Source organism: Suricata suricatta, chromosome 17 (assembly GCF_006229205.1).
Source record: "Suricata suricatta isolate VVHF042 chromosome 17, meerkat_22Aug2017_6uvM2_HiC, whole genome shotgun sequence".
NCBI classification, from domain to species: domain Eukaryota; kingdom Metazoa; phylum Chordata; class Mammalia; order Carnivora; family Herpestidae; genus Suricata; species Suricata suricatta.
In genome coordinates, this window is record NC_043716.1 from 32,737,013 (window position 1) to 32,757,772 (window position 20,760).

The window sequence follows — 20,760 nt, forward strand, 5'->3', positions numbered from 1 at the left end:
GCAGGAGCAAGTTCAAAAGAATGCATAGTTGAGGGGCACCTGGGTGGCTCAGTCATTGGGTGTCCAGCTCTTGATTCTGTTCAGGTCATGTTCTTGCAGTTGATTCTGTGTCTCCCTTTCTCTTTGCCCCTCCCCCGCTAATTCTCTGTCTCTCTCAAACATAAACATTAAAAAAATAAATAAAAATAAGTAACATTTTAAAGAATCCATGTAGCTGAGTATGGGATAACTTGAGCTCCAAAATAAAATAGGACAATAATGAATTATAAACCATTGGGGAAGAAAAGAAGTATAAGTTCATACTTAAAATAAAGGTAGGTAGGTAAATTTGAGGAGAAAGATGGAAGAATTTTGTGCTGCCTGGTTAAAGAGTACTAGGATTAAAAAATCATTTTTCAGCCATCATAGTAATGTTTGGTTTGGCAAGAGTTATTGGATGTTAAATTTAGGGATGGGGTGGGGCAAGATTTCAGTGAGAAACAGAATTTTCACATGCTTTAAAATAATGTCTGCAAGATTGCTTATTAGTTGCAAGGAGAAGTATGATAAGTGTACTGTGGAAAATTTCAGCGCCTTGAAGAGTGATTAAAATTAACATCAGTGATAAGGGGCAGATAGGCATCTTACGCCTCTAGATGAAATATTCTGAGAAGGTTGTATCACTTAGGTAGTATTATGGGGATACATAACCGGATCGAATGAGGAAACATGAGCCTCAAAATGAGAAACATTCTATTAAAAAGGTGAGGAGGGAGTCTGCATTATCCTAATCTTCCAGATTAAAAGAAATTAAGTGAACAAATACAATATATGATCCTGGAGACTGAAAAGAAGAAATGTTATATAAAGGACATTACGGGGTCCACTGGACAGTGGATAGCAAGTTGGGGGAAAATATCACATTCATGTTAAATTTCCTGAAACTGACGACTGTGCTGTAGTTATGAGAGAACAACTTTATTTTTAAGAAATGCATACTGAATTTTGGGAGGGCAAAAAGACACATCTATGCAAGTTATTCTCAGATGGTTTAGTAAAAGTCAGTGTATTTAGAGAAAAGAATGAAACCAACAAGGGAAAATGTTAGTAATTGGCAAATCTGAATAAAATACAGGATTTCACTGTACTGTTCTTCCAACTTTCCTAGAAGTTGGAAGTTCTTTCCAAGTAGGAAGTTAAAAAAAAAGACTATGCTGACATACCATTTTCATCTGTTATATTGGCAAAGATAAATCAGAGGCTGAGACTGTAGGGAAACTTTCACACACTCTCACTGTTGCTGATGCAAATGCAAAATGATAAAATTCCTATGGGAAGAATTTTGGTGATGCCTAACTGAATTACATATACATTCACTCCTCTACCCAAAGAATATATTCTGAAGGTAATCCTCAGAGTGTGTGTGTGTGTGTGTGTGTGTGTGTGTGTGTGTATTCGCACGTGCATAAGTCCATCCACTGAAGCAATATTTGTAATTGCAAAACACTGAAAACTGTCCAAAGAAGATTGAGTAAATAAACATACAGTGGAGTGCCATGCAATTCAAAAAAGAATGAAGAAGCCTGTGTGCTGAAATGGAATGATTTCCAGGATATATTCCTAAGTTAATAAAAGTAAAGGTCAGAGAAATTTAGCGTGTGGCCTTTTCTGTAAGAAAGAAGAAATAAGAAAATATACCTGTTCACCTTTTCAAAACCACACACACAGGAAGGATGAACCAGAGAGCAATAAAGTTGGTTACCTGCCTACAAAGGTGGATGGTGAGGCAGGGAAGGAAGCAATGGGTTTCCAAGTTACAGTGTTTTATGTAGTTCTTTATATTTGGAAGCAGAACCATTTTTTAGATAGTCTCTAGAAATGATATTAATTCACTAGGGATGGCAGGGCCGACTAAAAACCAGTATTCCCCACTAAAACCAATGCTCTTTGGAGAAATGGTTGATTCTAGGGTTGAGACAGGAAAATAAGTATATTGTATATTAATATCTTGCTGTTCCAGAAAGTAAAGAATTGCTAAAACAATGATAGGAGGTATCAGAATGACACAGGAGTCAGCTTGATGGGGCTCCCACTGGCTGAATCCAGGACAGTTTGAGCTCACAGATAATTAAGGTCTACAATGAATTACAAGTTATAAAAGTAGGAATCCATGAGCTGATGCCCATAAGAGAAAAGCCAGGGATCTTCCATATAAAAAAGAATGCCAGGTGAAACTACGGAAGAAATTCTGAGGCTGGAAAATCACAGGACTGGGCACGAATCCTATATTCAATCTGAAGTCAACAGAATATTTTGCATGGTCTTTAAGTATCTCCCTGCAGATTGCTTATTATTAAGAGGGAAAATAGTAAGACTACAGTGGAGAACCAGACCACACCTGCACCAGGTCTTCAAATGTTACCATCACTGGGAAAAGGCAGGTGGAAATCAAATAATCTAGATTTGCTACCCTGAGAGCATCTGATAGGTAATATTTCAACTGGAGATATACAACCTGAAAGAAAAACCTCAAATCCAAAAAGAGGAAATACTTATTTTAGAAAAAGAGAGGAAATCTATGTGGAAGAATTCCAAATTACTTGTGTGGATGCACTGCTATCACAAGGGAGCATAACTCTCCACTTAGTGTGGGCTTCACAAAGTCACTATACTGAAAAGTACAGTATGGGAAGGGGTTAAGAGTAATTTTATAAGAGAAACCTGAGAAAAATACTGCTTCAGGTAGAGGTGGTCAAGGTCAATACTAAGAGTGATGACTCATGTTAATAAGATGTTTCTTTGTATAATTGAATACCAAGGGGACTCCACAGTACTTCTGATCTTTTTTCCAAAAACAGTCTGATCATTAGAAAATTAGGAGACGGATGGGGCGCCTGGGTGGCTCAGTCGGTTAAGCCTCCGGCTTCGGCTCAGGTCAGATCTCACGTTCGTGGGTTCGAGCCCCGCATCAGGCTGTGTGCTGACAGCTAGCTCAGAGCCTGGAGCCTGCTTCCAGTTCTGTGTCTCCTTCTCTCTCTGCCCCTCCCCCTCTCATGCTCTGTCTCTCTCTCTATCAAAAATAATAAAACATTAAAAAAAATTAAAAAAAAAAAGAAAAGAAAATTAGGAGACGGGCACTTGCGTGGCTTAGTCCATTAAGCGTCCAACTTACACTTGGGTCATGATCTCACGAGTCATGAGTTTGAGCCCCACTTAGGGCTCTGTGCGGCTCTGTGCTGACAGGTCAGAGCCTGGAGCCTGCTTCGAATTCTGTGTCTCCCTGTCTCTCTGCCCTCCCCTGCTCATACTCTGTCTCTCTCTGTCTCTCTGTCTGTCTCTCAAAAATAAATTGAAAGAAAGAAAAAAATGAGGAGACAAATCCCAGTAGAGGATCATTCAACAAAATTCCTGACCAGTACTCGTAAAAAACTGTCCAGATCATGAAAAACCTAAGAAATTGTCATAGCCAAAAGGACCTTAAGGGAAACATGACAACTAAATGTAATGTGGGATCTTGGAATAGAAATAGAACATTAAAGAAAAATCAAGGAGATATAAAAATAGTTTGCATTTTCTAAAATTTTATATAAATGGAATCATACAGCATGTGCTCTTGTCTGGATTTTCATGCAGTGTAATTATTTTGAGATTTACTGGTGTGTGTATCAGTTCATTACTTTTTATTAAGCTGAGCAGCAAGATGGAATCACTATATGGATATGCCGTAATTTGTCTATTCACCTGTTGATATTTTGGTTTCTAATTTTTTTTTAATTTTTGTTTTACATTTATTTATTATTGAGAGAGACAGAGTATGAATTGAGGAGGGGTTAGAAAGAGAAGGAGACAGAATCAGAAGCAGGCCCCAGGCTCTGAGCTATCAGCAGAGAGCCTGACACAGGGCCCGAACCCACAAACCGCAAGATCATGAGCTGAGCTGAAGTCGGTCACTCAACCAACTGAGCCACCCAGGCGCCCCTGGTTATTTCCAATTTTGAGCTCTTTTGACCATTCATATATATGTTTTTGTATGGATGTATCTTTTCATTTAGTTTAGGCAAATATAAATGGAATGGGTGTTAGATGGTGTATATTTAACATTTTAACAAACTGCTTTTTTTTTTCCCAAAATGCTATTATAGTATTTTTTTATCTTCCTTTCTGCAGTGTTTAAAAGTTCCATTTGCTGCATAGACCATAGAGGGTTTTTTTTTTCTATTTTAGGCATTCTAATGTATAAGAGTGTCTCGTTTTAATTTGTGTTTTTCTAATGATCAGTGATGTTGAGCATCTTTTCATGTCCTTATTTGCCATCCATATATGAATGAATAATCTGTTTAGATGTTGTGCTTGTTTGTTTTTTAATTGGATTATTTCAGTTAATATATATTTTCTTTATATATATTTTTTTAATTTTAAGTTTGTTTATTTTCAGAGAGAGAGTATGTGTGCACGTGTAATTGGCGGGGGGGGGGGGGGGGGGGGGGGGGGGGGGGGGGCGGTTCCAAGCAAGTTCCTTGCGTCAGCACAGAGCTAGACCTGGGGCTCGATCTCATGAACTGTGAGATTATGACCTGAGCCAAGATCAAGAGTCTGGCCACATAACTGACTGAGCCACCCAGACACCCCTTGAGAGTTGTTATGTATCCTGGATACCAGTCCTTTGTCAGACACGCATGGTTTGCGAATATTGTTGTCCAGTCTGTGGCTGTCTTATTCTCTTAATAGTATCTCCCAAGGACTAGTTTAATAAAGTTCAATTTATTGGTATTATTCTTTTATGGATCCTAGATATGACTTTTGATGTCATATCTAAAAATTTTATGCCTACCTAAGGTTGTGAAGATTTTCTCCTATTTTTTTCCTAGAGGCTTTATAGTTTTAGTTCTTATATTTAGGTCTGTGTTCCATTTTGAGTTAATTTTTGTAGACCTGAGGGGATAGATCAGAGTTGGGTTTTCTTTTTTCATTTGATTTTATTTTATTTAGTAATGTATTTGATCCAGCACCTCTTGTTGAATTGCCTTTTTCTTTTTTTCATTTCTTCTTGTTAATTGTTTTATTTGAATATAGGTGACAGTGTTACCTTAGCTTCCAGTGTGTGACATTCAGCTTCTGAATTACATCATGCTGTGCTGACCACAAGTGTAGCTACCATCTGTCACCATACAACACTGTTAATTGATTTTTCACCTTTGTCAAATATTAGTTGACCATATATGTATGGCTCTATTTCTGGGCTATGTTCTCTTCTCTTGATCTGTTTATCTATATTTATGTCAAAAGCCCACTCCCTTGATTACTGCAGCTTCATGATGCATCTTGGAGATAGGAAATACTAAGTTTTTCAACTTACTTCTTCTTTTCAAATTTGTTTTGGCTATTATAGGTCCTTTGCAATCCCATATGAACTTTAGAATCTGCTTGTTGACATCCACAAAAAAAGTCTGCTATGATTTGATTGGGTTGTGTTGAGTCTATAAATCAAGTTGGGAAGAATTATCTTTTTTAAGTGTATTTATTTATTTTGAGAGAGACAAAGACAGTATGAGTGGGGGAGGGGCAAAGAGAGAGGGAGACAGAGAATCTCAAGCAGGCTCCAAGCTGTCAAAACAGAGCCCGACATGGGGCTCGAACCCACAAAACCATGAGATCATGAACTGAGCCAGGATCAAGAGTTGGACGCTTAACTAACTGAGCCACCCAGGTGCCCTGAAATATCATTTAACATTATCGATTCTTCTGATCCACGAATACTCTCCATTTCCCCATTTATTTAGATCTTTCTTTAATTCTTTGAGCAACATTTGGCAGTTTTCAAGGTATCAGCCTTGCATATCTGTTGCCAGATTTATCTCAAATTATTTCTTTTTCTTTTTTTAAGTAGGCTTCACGCCCAGCGTGGAGCCTAATGTGGGGTTTGAAGTCATGACCCTGAGGGGCGGCTGGGTGGCTCAGTCGGTTAAGCCTACGACTTCGGCTCAGGTCATGTTCTCACAGTTCATGGGTTCGAGCCCCACATCAGGCTTTGTGCTGACAGCTCAGAGTCTGGAGCCTGCTTCAGATTCTGTATCTCCCTCTCTCTCTCTCTCTGACCCTCCCCTGCTCTCACTGTCTCTCAAAAATAAATAAAAAACATTGAAAAAAAAAATTTTTTAAGTCATGACCCTGAGATCAAGACCTGAGCTGAGATTAACAGTCAGATACTTAAGTGACTGAGTCACCCAAGCACCCCTTAGTCCATATTTTTTGATAGCTTTGTAAATGGTATTTTCTAATCAATCTCTGGTTGCTTGTTGCTAATATATGGAAATACAGTTGATTTTTGTATGTTGATATTCTATCCTGTATCCTTGCTAAGCTCACTTAATAACCAAACAGCTTTTTGTATATTTTGTCAGATTTTCTACAGTGTTGTCTGGGAATAAAGATTTATTTATTCCTTTTTCCCCAATCTGAATTCCTTTATTTCTTTTTTGCCTTATTGTACAGTCTTAGAATCTCTAGTACAATATTGAATAAAAGCAGCAGACAGATATACTTATCTTGTTCCTGGTCTTAGAAAACATCCATATTGGGGCGCCTGGGTGGCTTAGTTGGTTAAGCGTCCGACTTTGGCTCAAGTCATGATCTCGTGGTTTGTGGGTTCAAGCCCCGTGTCGGGCGCTGTGCTGACAGCTTGGAGCCTGGAACCTGCTTTGGATTCTGTGTCTCTTTCTCTCTTTACCTCTCCCCGACTTGTCCTCTGTCTCTCTCTCTCTCAAAAATAAATATGTGTAAGAAAAAAAAAGCCATATTGTCACCATTCCATATGATGCTAGCTTTAGGATGTTCCTAATGCTCTTTATCAGGTGAGGAAGTTCTTTCCTACTCCTCTTTTACCGAGGGCTTTTATCAGGAATAGATGGAAGATTTTGTCAAATGCTTCTTCTGCATCTCCTGAGATAATCCTATGGGTTTAGTTGTGTGTTGGTTTTTTTTTTTTTTTTTGGCTTAATATACTGAATGTGTTGATTTTCCTTCTTTCTTTCTTTTCTTCCTTCCTTCCTCCCTTCCTTCCTTCCATCCTTCCATCCATCCATCCATCCATCCATCCATCCAGGTAATCTCTATGCCCAACTTGGGGGCTTGAACGCAGGACCCCTCAATCAAGAGCTGCATGCTCTACCCAACTGAGCCAACCAGGCATCCCATATATGTATTGATTTTCAGATGTTGAATTAGCTTTGCGTTCCTATGATAAAACCCACTTGGTCACATTTCATCTTTTTTTTATATATTGCTTGATTCTGATACTAAAATTTTGTTAAGAATATTTGCATACATGGGGAATGTTGTTCTGTAGTTTTCTTGTAAGGGCTTGTTCTAGTTTGGGATCAGAGTAATGTTGGCCTCAGAGAATGAGTGGGAAACTAAGACTATACTCCAGTTTTCTGGATGACTTGGTATAAATTCAGTAGGGTTTTGTTTAATGTTTATTTATTTGTTTTGAGAGAAAGAGTGTGCTGTATGTGTGGAGCAGAGAGAGAGGGAAAGAGAATCCCAAGCAGGCTCCTTGCTGCCAGCATAGATCTCCAGGGCAGGGCTCCATCCCACAGACCATGAGATCATGACCTGAGCAGAAATCAAGGGTCAGACGCTTAACCAACTGAGCCACCCCGGTTCCCCAGTAATAGTTTATCAGTAGAGTTCCCCAGTGAAGCCATTTGGGCCTGGAATTCTTTGTGTGCAGGTTTTTAACTACAAATTTAGTTTCTTTACCTACTCAAATTATTATAGGTGTTCACCTAGTCAAAGAACCAGCTTTTGATATTCTTTTTTGTTTTCATTAATTTTTTTCACTTGAAACATTAAGCATAGACTTTCCAATTATAAATTTTTTCCCTTTAGAAGTTTGAAGACATTGGAGCGCCTGGGTGGCTCAGTCGGTTGGGCCTCTGACTTTGGCTCAGATCATGATCTCACGTTCGTGTGTTCGAGCCCCACGTCGGGCTCTGTGCTGACCGCTCAGAGCCTGGAGCTTGCTTCCAATTCTGTGTCTCCCTCTCTCTCTACCCCTCCCCGCCAGTGCTCTGTCTCTCTCTGTCTCAAAAATAAATTTAAAAACATTAAAAAAAAAAGTTTGACGGCATTGCTTTTAATCCTGCTGTTGAGAAGCCCCCTAGTATCCTAGTCCCCCCCCCTTTTTTTACGTGGCATAGAGTTTTTATTGAAACTTTTAGTATCTTCATTGGCAGAGTTCTGTAATTTTTATAATGATGCACCTTGGTATAAGTTTGGTGTTTGGGCGGGGCTTTTGTTTTTAAATCCTTAATCTGGTCTTCCTTAATCTCAGTATAGAAACTGGAATTGTGTGTGTGTGTGGGGGGGGTGTGTGTGTGTGTGTGTGTGTGTGTGTGTGTGTGTGTGTGTTTCTATATAACTTGTTTATCATTTTCTTTTCTTTCTCATGAAAATTTACTTTTTCTTTTATTTTTTAGCTTTTTGTCACATTTACATACTCCATGCACATACACATTCGTGTGCTTTTTTTTTATGTTTTTATTTATTTTTGAGAGAGAGAGACAGAAGCCAATGCAGGCTCCAGGTTCCAAGCTGTCAGCACAGAGACTGATGTGGGGCTCGAACCCATGAGCCATGAGATTATGACCTGAGCCAAAGTCGGACACTCAACCACCGAGCCACCCAGGTGCCCCACGCGTGTGCTTTTTTGAAAGACTTCCTTGGTTTTACTGTCCATTTATTGAAGATATTCTTTTGCCTCTTCTGTTTTTCGTGTTCACCAATAGTATCCTACTCTTAGTCCCTGGAGAATTAATTTTGTGTTTTGAAGTTTTCTTTTGCTCCCTGCCTTGCTTCTATTTCCTTATAGATGCTTTTTTCCTGAAGGTTTGTTGGGGCCTTTCACATTCTTAGAGGCCTTTCTCAAATGATAGGTGATTCTGATGCTCCATTGTCTTTTCATATTTAGGGATTAGTTACTAAGCAGCTGATTGGACTGAATGAGCCTGAGGTTAAGCTTTTTGACTAGTGAGTTTCACTGTGGTGATTGGTCCCTTTTTTAAAAAAAATTTAAAGTTTATTTTTCAGAGAGAGAGTATGGGTAGGGGAAGCGCAGAGAAAAGTAGATGCAGAATATAACACAGGCTCCAGGCTCTGAGCTGTCAGCCCAGAGCCCAACACGGGGCTTGAACTCCCAAACCATGAGATCATGACCTGAGCTGATGTCATATGCTCAACTGACTGAGCCACCCAGACACACCCACCCCTCCCCACCTTTTTAAATTAATTAATTTATTGTTTATAATTGGTCCCTTTTTAAACATTCTCTCTAGTGTTTTGCATCGGTACTGTGAACTATTTAAATATGGTTATCTGTTTCTTATGTTTAATATATGTGGTGTAGTTCTGTCCGAATTTGTGTTTTCAGTGTTTCTGTAGAATTCTCAGCCAGTCTTTCATTCAGCATCTCCATAGTCTCCCCTTTGAGAATTCCTACTAGAGATTGTATTAGATCTTTATATTTTATACTATTTGAACCTCTTATTTTCTATGTTTCTGTTTTCTTTGCTGTGTTTTGGGTATTAATGTTTATCATTTCCCCACTTCTTTTTTAGCCATGTCTGATCTGCTGTTTATCCCATCGAGATGTTTTGGTGGTGGTGTCTTTTTTTTAATTATAGCATTTATATTTTTCATTTACAGAAGTTACATTTGGTTTGGTAATACTTTTATTTCTTTGTAAACATTTCTTGAATGGTTCTTTTATACTCTGTGTTTGGCAATTTCAGTGCCTAACAATTTGGGATTCCTAATCTGTTTCTGCTGACACTTGTGACGGATTGCTCATTGCCTGTCTGTCATTGATTGTGTACTCCTACTTGATCAAGGCTGTAGGAGTGCTGAAAGGCCTCAGTTGTAGGTGATTATTTCCTAAAGGGATTTAGTATGCTTCTGCTGAGTGTCGGGGGCTCTAGTGGCATGGAACTATTTTAATGTCTTTTTTTTTTTTTAATGTTTATTTTGTATTGAGCCAGAGAGAAACAGAGCATGAGTAAGGGAGGGGCAGAGAGATGGGGAGACACAGAATCCAAAGCAGGCTCCAGGTTCTGAGCTAGCTGTTGGCACAGCTAGCCCGACACGGGGCTCGAACCAACAAACCGTGGGATCATGACCTGAGCTGAAGTTTAGGCTTAACCGACTGAGCCACCCAGGCGCCCCTGGAACTAATGCCTTGATCTGGGGATTTTCTGACCATTTAGGGCAGGGTGAGCTATGTCCTCAGAAGGACTCAGGATAGCAGGCCCGTGATCCTGCAGTCTCAGGGTAGCCTCCCGGCCCAGAGCGTGGGCAGAAAAGGCTCACGTGTGGCTCCTCTGATTTTTTTTCCTACCTAGCCTTTGACTGAAGTTGTAGCCCCCTGAGGGGTTTTGGTCTGATGCAAGGGTTTCTAATTAAGCTCCCCTGTGGTAAATGGTAAATTTTACATAGAATAAATTGATTACAATTCATACATTAAATTAGCTCATTAGCATTCTGTCTAATCTAAGAAAAAAAATACTGAGGAAATTTTTTTTCCTGAGTAAAATATAGCTTTCCAACTGGAGTGTTCTAGATTTGTCAAGATCATTCATCCCTGCAGTGTCTGGGACAGTGTGAGGGCCCAGCCTGGGTGCATTCAGGGGCCAATTCCTCTTGCGTTGTATAGATGATTATTTTCTGGGCATGCTAGAACCGCAGGGAAGGTTAGCATTGCTCTAGATCATGAGTCCTTGAGGATGCTTTGGGAAAGACTGAGTACTATATGGCCCTTTTAAATTGTCATAATGTTCACAAACATGTTAAAAGCTTACAGAGGCCTTGAAATAAGGAAATTTTTCCTAATGTATTTGACCATCGTACTTTTATTTTTTAATGTTAACAGCCTATAATATTGAAACCAAAATGTTCGTAATTAATTGACCCTCTGAAATTTCAGGGTTCTATTTGCTGACAAGTAGAGTCAGAATGAGATCTTGTGTGTTGACGTTGAGGGTCAGTAAATCTGCATTAGCTACTAACAAGGCTGACTGTAAAGTGGACGAGCTTATATGAAAACTCCAAGAGATCCTCTTCACATGGACGTGGGCTGTGAGAACGTACTAGAACTAGAGTTCTAGCCAGTGTTTAGTAAGTTTGTGTTCCAAGCACTGTGATGAATATTTCACAATGTCTATCCGTTGCCCTCAGGAAAAAAAATATTCATATAACAATTCTTTACCCTGGCCTTCAAGGCCCTCTGTGTCCAGCTCTGCTGACAGCTTTCACTGTATCCTCCTCCGACCTCATCTTTTACACTTCTCACACGGGGCATCAGCCACACTGTCCTTTCAGTGGGCCAGGTGTATTCCTACTGGAAAGCCTTTGTCTTGTTCTTTGCTTTGCCTAGAACATTCCAGCACCAGATATTCACATGGCTGCCCTTTTTGGCCTCAGGGTGTTAACTCACCAACGCCTTTCCTCACCACTGAACAGGAGCTGACTACTCCTCCCTCAGTTTGACTCTGTCTTCACATGGCCTAGCTTGGCTTCCTCCTGCCAGTAGACTGTAACCTTTGTGAAAAGCATGAATCTCGTCTGCTCTGTCCACCACTCGGTCTTTAGCCTCTGCTACTATGCAATACAGAAATGCTAGACAGTTGTTGAATGAGTAAGAAAACTTGTAATTTGCCCAGTGTTCACAGCTAATAAATGGCAAAACCAAGACTCAAACCTAGGGCTGTCAGAATTCTGAGCTCTTAGCACCGCCCTTCACTCAAACAAGGACTCTCCCATTCCTTATCCCCTTCTCAGTTCAGAATGTTGCTAGACTTGACTTTTGACATTACCTTCAAACTCTTGTTCTTTTGAAATCTGGTTGGTAGTACATTTGGATTCTTTGACAATATGTTTGATTTTTTTTATACATTTATTTACTTATTTTGAGAAAGAGAGCACACACAAGTGGGAGAGGGGTGGAAAGAGGGAAAGAGAATTCTAAGCAGGCTCTGTTCTGTCAGCTCAGGGCCAAACACAGGGCTCTACCTCACAAACTGTGAGATCATGACCTGGGCTGAAATCGAGAGTTGGATGCTTAACCAACTGAGCCACCCAGGGGCCCTGAAAATACGTCTGATTTTTTTTTTTTAATACCTCAAGTTATTCAGAACCAAATTTGTTAAATAAGCTGGATATTTAAGCTAGGGAAGGAAACTATTGAGGGAAATGGATTAATTTCAAAGTATCACAAACACTAGGGTTTTCCTTTTTAAATTGGGTCTGAAAGACAGTTCTAAAGGAAGAATACTGTAAGAAGTCGGAGGATGTGGCAGCAGCACTAGAACACGCACGGAGCCCTCATAAGGGGACTTCTTAAAAGACAGTATTCATCTGGGTATAAAATATTTCCGTTGTGTGGATTAAGAAACTACTTTTGTTTCTTAACTTAGTTACACTTGACTCAAGTGAAAATCGGTTTTCCACTTGAGTGCAAATGTTTCCTGACCACACACCTGAAAGTGACAGCTTACTCTTCTCACACTAAGAGATGCATGGGGATGGTTTTATTTTGTCAAGCTTTAGACGAAACAGATTTCGTTCAGTTTTGCATTGGTCATGGGAGGAAGGTACACTAGCCAGGAGAGGAATTGTGCATAAAGTGTAAAATGACACCGAAAAAATACTGACTGAAGCAAAACATTGGTAGGTGCCAAACTGTAGATTCTTCCGCTGACACTTTTCACTCTGGTTGTCCCGCCACGCATTATTATCATTTTTTGAAGTTTTCTTCTGCTCCCTGCATTTCCCGTTTCCTTCCAGATTCTTTTTTCCTGAAGAATTTTTTCCTCTTTATTATTTACCATTTTCTTTTACTTTCTTCTTCCGAAACTTGAAGTTTTGCGGTTTATTTCAGGAAAGGTTGAGTGGACAACCTTTTTGGGGGTTTGGGTGGCTTCAGAGAGAGTGTATCTTTCAGAGGAACAAACGTGCAGCATTCACTGAAGATGAGGTAGCGTCTTTGCACCTTTGTTTTCAATCGGAAATAATGTTTAGCTTGAGACACTTGGAGTTTCTGTAACCATTGTTTATGCCAAAGAAAAAAATGAGATAAGGCTGCAATGTACAAATGTTATCTTCTTTAATTTTTGAAATAGTGAATACCTAAAAATTGTCTCTAAAATTAAAAATTCCCAGTTAATCACTCCAGAACTCTTTGCAGTGATTTTTCAAAGCATCTATGTATTTCCTGGCTACTCTAAATTATAATAAAAATCTACACTTTTAGAGATGAAAGGTAAATTGAGAAATCACCTGTTATGTATATTTCACAACATCTTAAATCATCTAATCTTTTTTTAAAAATTCTTTTTGATGTTTATTCATTTTGAGAGAGAGAGAGAGAGACACACAGCATGCAAGTGGGGGAGGGGCAGAGAGAGGGGGAGACACAGAACCTGGCGGGCTCCAGGCTCTGAGCTGTCAGCACAGAGCCCGACACGGGGCTCAAAACCATGCATGAACTGTGAGATCATGACCCAAGCTGAAGTCTGACACTTAAGCAGCTGAGCCACCCAGACACCCCTCTAGTCCTTTCTATAGAGAAGTGACCTGCCTAGTTTACAGCAAAGCTTGAATTACATGATTTTCTGATCCTGCAGTGTTTATTGTCATCATTGGTATTCTTATTAGCTAACATGGTGGCTAATAAATTTGCACCCCATAGAAAAGAAAGGCTCCATTTTGAAACAGACATTTCATTACAAGATAAAATTATCATTTCTCAGGGCTAGATCTTCATTTTTCAAATATCACCACAGTTTGAACTAAGTTCTTGGGGAGAGGGGGTTGTGTATCTGTGCTGTGTCATGTGTTATTGGTTTCTTCTACTTTTAAGACTGAACATTCTTCACGCCCTGAAAGGAAAAGAAGAGACTCATTCGGGATGTTTGACGGCTATGACAGCTGCAGTGAGGACACAAGTAGCAGCTCCAGCTCCGAGGAGAGTGAAGAAGAAGTTGCTCCTTTACCTTCTAACCTCCCAATTATCAAGAACAATGGACAAGTCTACACATACCCGGATGGTAAATCTGGCATGGGTGAGTATACAGCCTTTGACTGTTAATACGGCTTCATGTTGGAGGGTATGTTTTGATTCCATTTCTTCTTTCATTTCCCTTCCTTGGGATGCTTCAAGGAAGAAAAGAAACACAGTCTGAACCTTACAGGAGTAGATAAGATCGCTAGATTTCCAGTTGGTCTTTTTTACCTTGCCTTCCCGCCATGTTCTGGCAGAAAGCAGATAGAACAAAATTTTTTTAAAAAGACTATTGAGAAACACAATTGTGGACAGAAATTCAGTAATTTGATAATAAATCCCAGTGTAACTGAAAGTGTGCAGGCTCATGGGCTTACGGAGCTGATAACGTTTGCAGAGTAAGTCTCTCTCCTCTACAAAAATTCCTTATAAGAAGCTTTCTTTTTTAACACTGCCAGTGATAGGGTATCTCTAATTCCCAGATTATTCTTCATATTGAACCAAAATTGTCCTGGCTCTCAATTTTGTCATTGGGTCTTAATTTTGCCTTTTAGAGGTACAGAGAATAATTCTGCGCCTCGTTATGATGATAGCGCTTCGCACTGGAACACTCCCAAGTCACTCGAATTGCTTCAGCGATTTCTCATAGTGTCCCAGTGATCTTACTTCATCGCTACCCTGCTCGCTTCGCTCTGAGCGTGCTTCAGGTGCCATGGTAGCAAAGCGACAGCCTCTCATGACTTGCCCGAGTGTCCTGTTTTTTAGGATTGAAAGTTCCACGTCCTGGAAAGCACCTCAGGCAAATGGCTGGTCAGCTGTGGAGTTAGGGCAGCACGGAGTTGAGCCTTCATCTCCCCCTTTCAGGACGCTGTGCGCCACTCATGCCACAGAATTGCTTTAACTGTTTTAGAAGTAAGACTGATTTCCCATATAACTGAAACCCTTTAGTCCTTACCACAGCTTCACCACTAAACCAGTTAAACCAGTCTTGTGCATTAGCAGTTGACCTTTTAAAAGATTTTTTTTTTTTTTTTTTGGTAAATAAACTCTACACCCAACATGGGGCTCAGACTCACAATCCCAAGATCAAGAGTCACACACTGCACCGACTGGGCCAACTAGGGGGCCCCCCCCCAACTTTTTTTTTTTAAATAAACGATATGCGGCTGATTGGAATATACTTTCAGGAGAGGCACAAGCAAGGGCTCTGGGAACATGACGGGCAGGTAATGAGTTCTGACGTGGGGGTGCTTCCCAGGGCAGGCAGATCTGAGCTGGCTTTGAAGGAGAGGTAGGAGCTGTGGGAGAACCCTGTGGAAGGACGGAACTACACCAGCAAAGATGTGGGCGGTAGGACTTTGAGGGAATCATGCTGAGCCATTCACAGGCAGGCACGTAAGTGGCTGACCACACGAAACATTCCAGAGATGAAAGATCTGGAAATACAACTATCTTTGGGCATGCAGTACCTGAAAGCTTATTTTTAATCAATCAGTAGCTCACCGAGGGACTCCTGCAGGGTCCAAGCTTCTGGTACTTGGTGTCAACAGAGAGGCTTCCTATTGGCAAAAGTGGAAGATTGTGCTCCCTCTTCACTTGGGAGCCAGACAAGGTCATTTCCAAGGTCATCACAGAGACTAGGGAAGAGGGGATAGCAGGTGAATCAGGCAGATTTGGAGTTAAGTTTTTGGCCTTGGGCAGACCTCTAACTCACTGAGCCTGTTTTTCCACCTGTACAGTGGGGATGTGGGTACCTGCTAGGCAGGGTGGTTGGAGGGCAAGGATGAGTGGAAGTATCCCCCAGAAGCCCCAGCTAGGGCTGCACACACCAGGGATGCTTGAGAACATCCAGCCTTGTTTGATTCCACTTAGATTCAGGAGTGAGTCTGTCATGATACCATTCTGATTGTAACAACTGAAGAACCATTCAGGCCCTGAAGAGGGCTTGTGAGTGATTTCAGGCCCATTCCCAAGCTGGGTCTGAAGGTGGACCTAGTAGACGGAATCAGCTGTATGTTTCTTTTCACGGCTCTCTTGATGAAGGGAAGCATAGTAGTGGTGATCCATACCGGAATAACTGTCCTAGAACCTCGGCACCCCAAAGCAGGTTGGGAGGCCTGGCTGATGGGGTGTAAGGCCGAAGACTAGCAGGGAAGTCCCCAGGCCCATCCACCAGGATGACGGACAGCAGGTGTGACTGGGGTTTTCCCCCTGGTCACTGGTTGAGCTATGCACTGGGCCGTCCTGGGGGACCTGGCTCCGAGTGTAGCAGGTAGCTGGTGAGAATTAGGCACCTCCTCAGTCCCCAACAGGACAGGCTCTGTATCTGGATACAGAAAAGCCTCTGGGGGCTTTCCTTTTGAGACTGCTAAGTTCCAGCCCCTTTCCAGCTGCCTTTGATTTTTTTAAAACTTTAAATTATCCCACATAACCTTTTTCTTACTGAATTTTGATCTTCTGAGAAATTTTTACTTCTAATTCTGTCATTTAACATAAGGTTGTGTTATGTAATCTTCTAGTTTTATGTCATTTGCAGATTTGATAATAACACCCTGTAGATATTGTAGTCTTAAAAAATTGAACAGCACAGGGCCTGGTACAAAGTCTTGTAAGCTGTATCAAAACACTTCCCATTATTGGGACGCCTGGCTGACTACTTGGAAGAGCATTTACCTCTTAATCTCAGGGTTTTGAGTTCAAGCCCCAGGTTGCCTGTAGAGATTACTGAAAATTAAATAAATAAACCTTAAAAACAAAAACAAAAACCTTGGGACACCTGGGTGGTTCAGCTGATCAAGAGTCTGACTCTTGGTTTCAGCTCAGGTCATGAACTCACAGTTCATGGGTTTGAGCCCTGCATAGGGCTCTGTGCGGACAGTGCTGAGCCTGCTTGGGATTCTCTCTCTCCCTCTTTCTCTGCCCTTCCCCTGCTCTCTCTCTAAATAAATAAATAAACATTACAAAACACCGAAAAAGGTTTCTACTCATTTATCAGGACCTTAACTTTCTCAGTCTTTATTGACAAAGCTGCATGAGAGATTTTATCAAATGTGTTAACTCCTAAAACAAAAAGCCTGGGTTAACTCCTATTAATATATGGTTGACCCTCAAACAACATAGGTTAGGAGTGCCAGTCCTCCGTGCAGTTGAAAATCTATGTGTAACTTCAGACTCCCCCCAAAATTACGAGGGGCCCCTGGGTGGCTCGGCCCTTCAAGCATCCAACTCTTGATTTCAGCTCAAGTCACAGTCTCAGGGTTTGTAACTTTGAGAGCCCTGCATCAGAGCTAATAGCACAGAGCCTGCTTCGGATTCCCTCTCTCATTCTCTCTCTGCCCCTCTACCGCTTGTGCTCTCTCTCTCAAAATAAATAAATATTTTTTAAAAAGGTGTCTGACCCTTGATTTCTGCTCAGGTGATGATCTCACAGTCATGAGATCAAGTGTGACATTTGACACAGAGCCTCCTTGGGATTCTCTCCCCGCCCCCCCTTGCTCTCAAAATAAATAAAAGCTTAATTACTAATAGCCCACTGTTGATAACATTAATAGTCAATTAACACATGACATTTTGTTTTATGTATTATATAATTTTAAATAAAGTAAGCTAAATAAAAGAAAATATTTTTTAGGGAAATATGTGCCAGGCTTTTTAAAATACTAGAGATACAGAGATAATACAGGAGGAGCTTACATCCCAGTCATGGGAAGTGCAGTTTGATATGTATCATTCTTGACAAAGATTCACTATCCCCTTGGGATCAGAGCTTCTTTACCTAGATGGTCACAGATCTTTTTAATAATCTGTTCTACAACTTTTTCTTCTTTTTTTTAATGTTTATTTATTTTGAGAGAGTGTGCATGTGCAAGCAGGGTTGGAGCAGAGAGACAGAAAGAGAGAATCCCAAACAGCCTCCGTGCTGTTCGCATGGAGCCCAACACGGGGCTCCATCTCATGAACCCTGAGATCATGACCTGAGCCGAAATCAAGAATTGGATGCTCAACCGATGGAGCCACCCAGGCGCCCCTGTAATTTTTTCAACAGAAAACCATTCAGTTTCTCCTCTCCTTAAGCAAGCACCCTTTCTTCATCTCTGACTCCTGTGGTACCTTTGTTTCTTTCGTGATTTCTCAATAGATTTATAAGTACTGGTTAAAACTACAAATCCTTCTAAGTTTAACTCTTTGGGTGGAGATTTAAGCCCACTCACACAGTTTTTTGCTGTTACTTTCTGGTGGGTTTTTTTTGTTTGTTTTTTGTTTTTTCCTAACTCTGTTGAGGAATATTAGAGATAGTTACATGTATTTAACATATACAGCGTGACAGTTTGATATACATGTACATTGTGGGATGTTTACCAAGATCAAGACAAGTAACATATCCATGGCTTCACAGAGTTAACTCCTTGTGTGTGGGGTGGTGGGGAAGAACACAGTATCAATTCCCGGCAACTTCCCAGTATGCAGCACGGTATTATTAACTGTAGTTACCATGCCGTATGCAAGATCCTCACAATTTACTCTTCTTGTAACTGAACCGTTGTACCCTTTGACCTACATGTCCCTTTCCCCCCAACCCCTGGCAATCACAATTCTATTTTCTGTTTCTATGAAATTGGCTTTTTTTTTTTCTTTAGGATTCTACATGTAAATGATCCCATACAGTATTTCTCTTAGCATATGCCCTGCCCTCCTGTTCAACCGTGTTGTCGCAAATGGCAGGATGTTCGTTCTTTGTGGGTGGCTAATACTCCGTTATAGCGAATAATATTTTATACATGTGTATATATACCACACTTTATGCATCCATTCTTCTATCAAAGGACATTTAAGTGTTTGCGTTGACTATTGTGACTAATGCTGCAATGCACATGGAAATTCAGATATCTGTTTGAGATACTGATATACAGTCAACTAATTTTTGACAAGAGCACCAAGAATACAGAATAGGGCAAGGACAGTCTCTTTAATAAAAGGTATTGGGAAAACTGGATAGGCACATCCAGAAGTATGACATTGGATCCTTGTCTCACACCACTCATAAAAATTAACTTAAAATGGATTAGACTTAGGGGAGGCTGGGTGGCTCAGTCGGTGAAGCGTCTGACTCTTGGTTTCAACTCAGTCATGACCTCCTGGTTTTTGGGTTTGAGCCTACATCAGGCTCTGCACTCAGTGCAGAGCCTGCTTGGGATTCTTTCTCCCCTCTCTCTCAAAATCAATAAACTTAAAAAATATAATAATTAAAAAAATGGATTAGACTTCAATATAAAACCTGAAAATATAAAACTAGAAGAAAATATAGGGGAAAGCTTTTTGACACTGGTCTTGTAGTGGATAAGAGACCAAAAATAAAAATAAACTAATGGGCCTACATCAAACTAAAGAAGTCTGCACAGCAATGGAAAACACTAAATTGAAAAGCCAGCCTACAAAATGGGAAAAAGTTATCTGCAAATCATATCTGATAAAGAATTCCTACAACTCAGTAGCAAAAGAAGAAAACAAATGATCTAAATGAAAAATGAACAAAGGACCTGAATAGACACTTTCCCTAGGAAGACATACAGCTGCCCTGCAGGTATATGAAAAGGTGGTCCGAATCACTGGTCATCAGGGAAATGCCAATCAAAACCCCAAGGAGATACCACCTATGCCTGTTAGGATTGCTGTTATCAAAAAGATCTGAGATAAATAACGTTGGTGAGGACGTGGGGAAAAGGGAACTCCTACCTACTGCTGGTGGGAATGTAAATTAGTACAGCCATCGTGGAACACGGCAATTCCTCAGAAAATTAAAAGGAGAACTGTCACGACCCAGCAGTCCCGGTCCCAGGTGTCTGTCTGTTTGCCTATTCTGAACTCCAGTTCTTGGGACCCTTCTTATAATTCTGCCTTTCAGGTCACTGTCTAATATGCTGATTTACATGAGCAGAGAGTTTTGTTTTCCTGTACTATCAGTGAGTAATCAAGCACGTACCTCAGGCTTTTGACCCTCTCCTTTCCTTCTTGTCCTCTGAACATAACTTGAAAGAATCTCAGTATTACCTTAGCATGTTTCCAAGACTTGGCTCTTTTTAGGTTGTACTTTCTGTTAATCCTTATTAGTTGCCTTGTACTTCTTTTCCTCTTTTGCTTAAAATCCTTTCAAAGGCTAGAGCTCTTAATGTATGTGAAAATGCCTGGCACAGGTGAGCACTGAAGAAATGTATGTTGAATCTGATTTATTTTGTTTGTGGGTTTAGACCCTTTGTAAAGCCTGCTAGACCTTGAGCTGTGATCAGACCTGGAGCGGTAGCCCCGGCATCATACCAGTATTTTCTCTTAGCTTTGTGCGTGGGCTTTTCTGTCATTTGTGTAACAGAAGTTTTCTGTTAGAAGGCAAATGCTTAAAACTGGTAACTGTTAAGTAATTATTAAACTGTTAGATAAAAATTGGTTTTATTATAAAACACCATTGTTTTGTTTTCTTCATTAGCTACCTGCGAAATGTGTGGGATGGTTGGTGTGCGAGATGCTTTTTACTCCAAAACAAAGCGTTTCTGTAGCGTTTCCTGTTCAAGAAGCTATTCGTCAAACTCCAAGAAGGCAAGCATTTTGGCCAGACTTCAGGTAACGGTACAGAAACCTTCGTATTCTTTATCTGTTATTTCTGTGGCTTTCACTGTTGATCTGTCACTGGATTGTGATTCACTGCACTCCACTTCTATCCAGTGGGCCAGTTACCA

General features: G+C 40.5%; 1 protein-coding gene across 21 annotated transcripts in view; it reads left to right on the forward strand.

Annotated features, from left to right (window-relative positions):
• The window catches only part of MBTD1 (mbt domain containing 1), a 67,291-nt gene that overhangs the window by 13,660 nt on the left and 32,871 nt on the right, over positions 1–20,760 (forward strand). For 13 of the 21 annotated variants that reach the window (XR_003904275.1, XM_029926698.1, XM_029926697.1 and 10 more), the window contains 2 exons: positions 13,892–14,093; positions 20,511–20,650. Coding sequence is in view for 18 of the 21 variants with exons in the window: in XM_029926692.1 (XP_029782552.1) it covers positions 13,892–14,093; positions 20,511–20,650 (342 nt within the window). In the remaining 3 variants the exon portion in view is untranslated. Of the gene's footprint in view, positions 1–13,891; positions 14,094–20,510; positions 20,651–20,760 lie in introns of those variants that run through there. The other 8 variants (XM_029926703.1, XM_029926707.1, XM_029926699.1 and 5 more) reach the window with 4 other exon arrangements.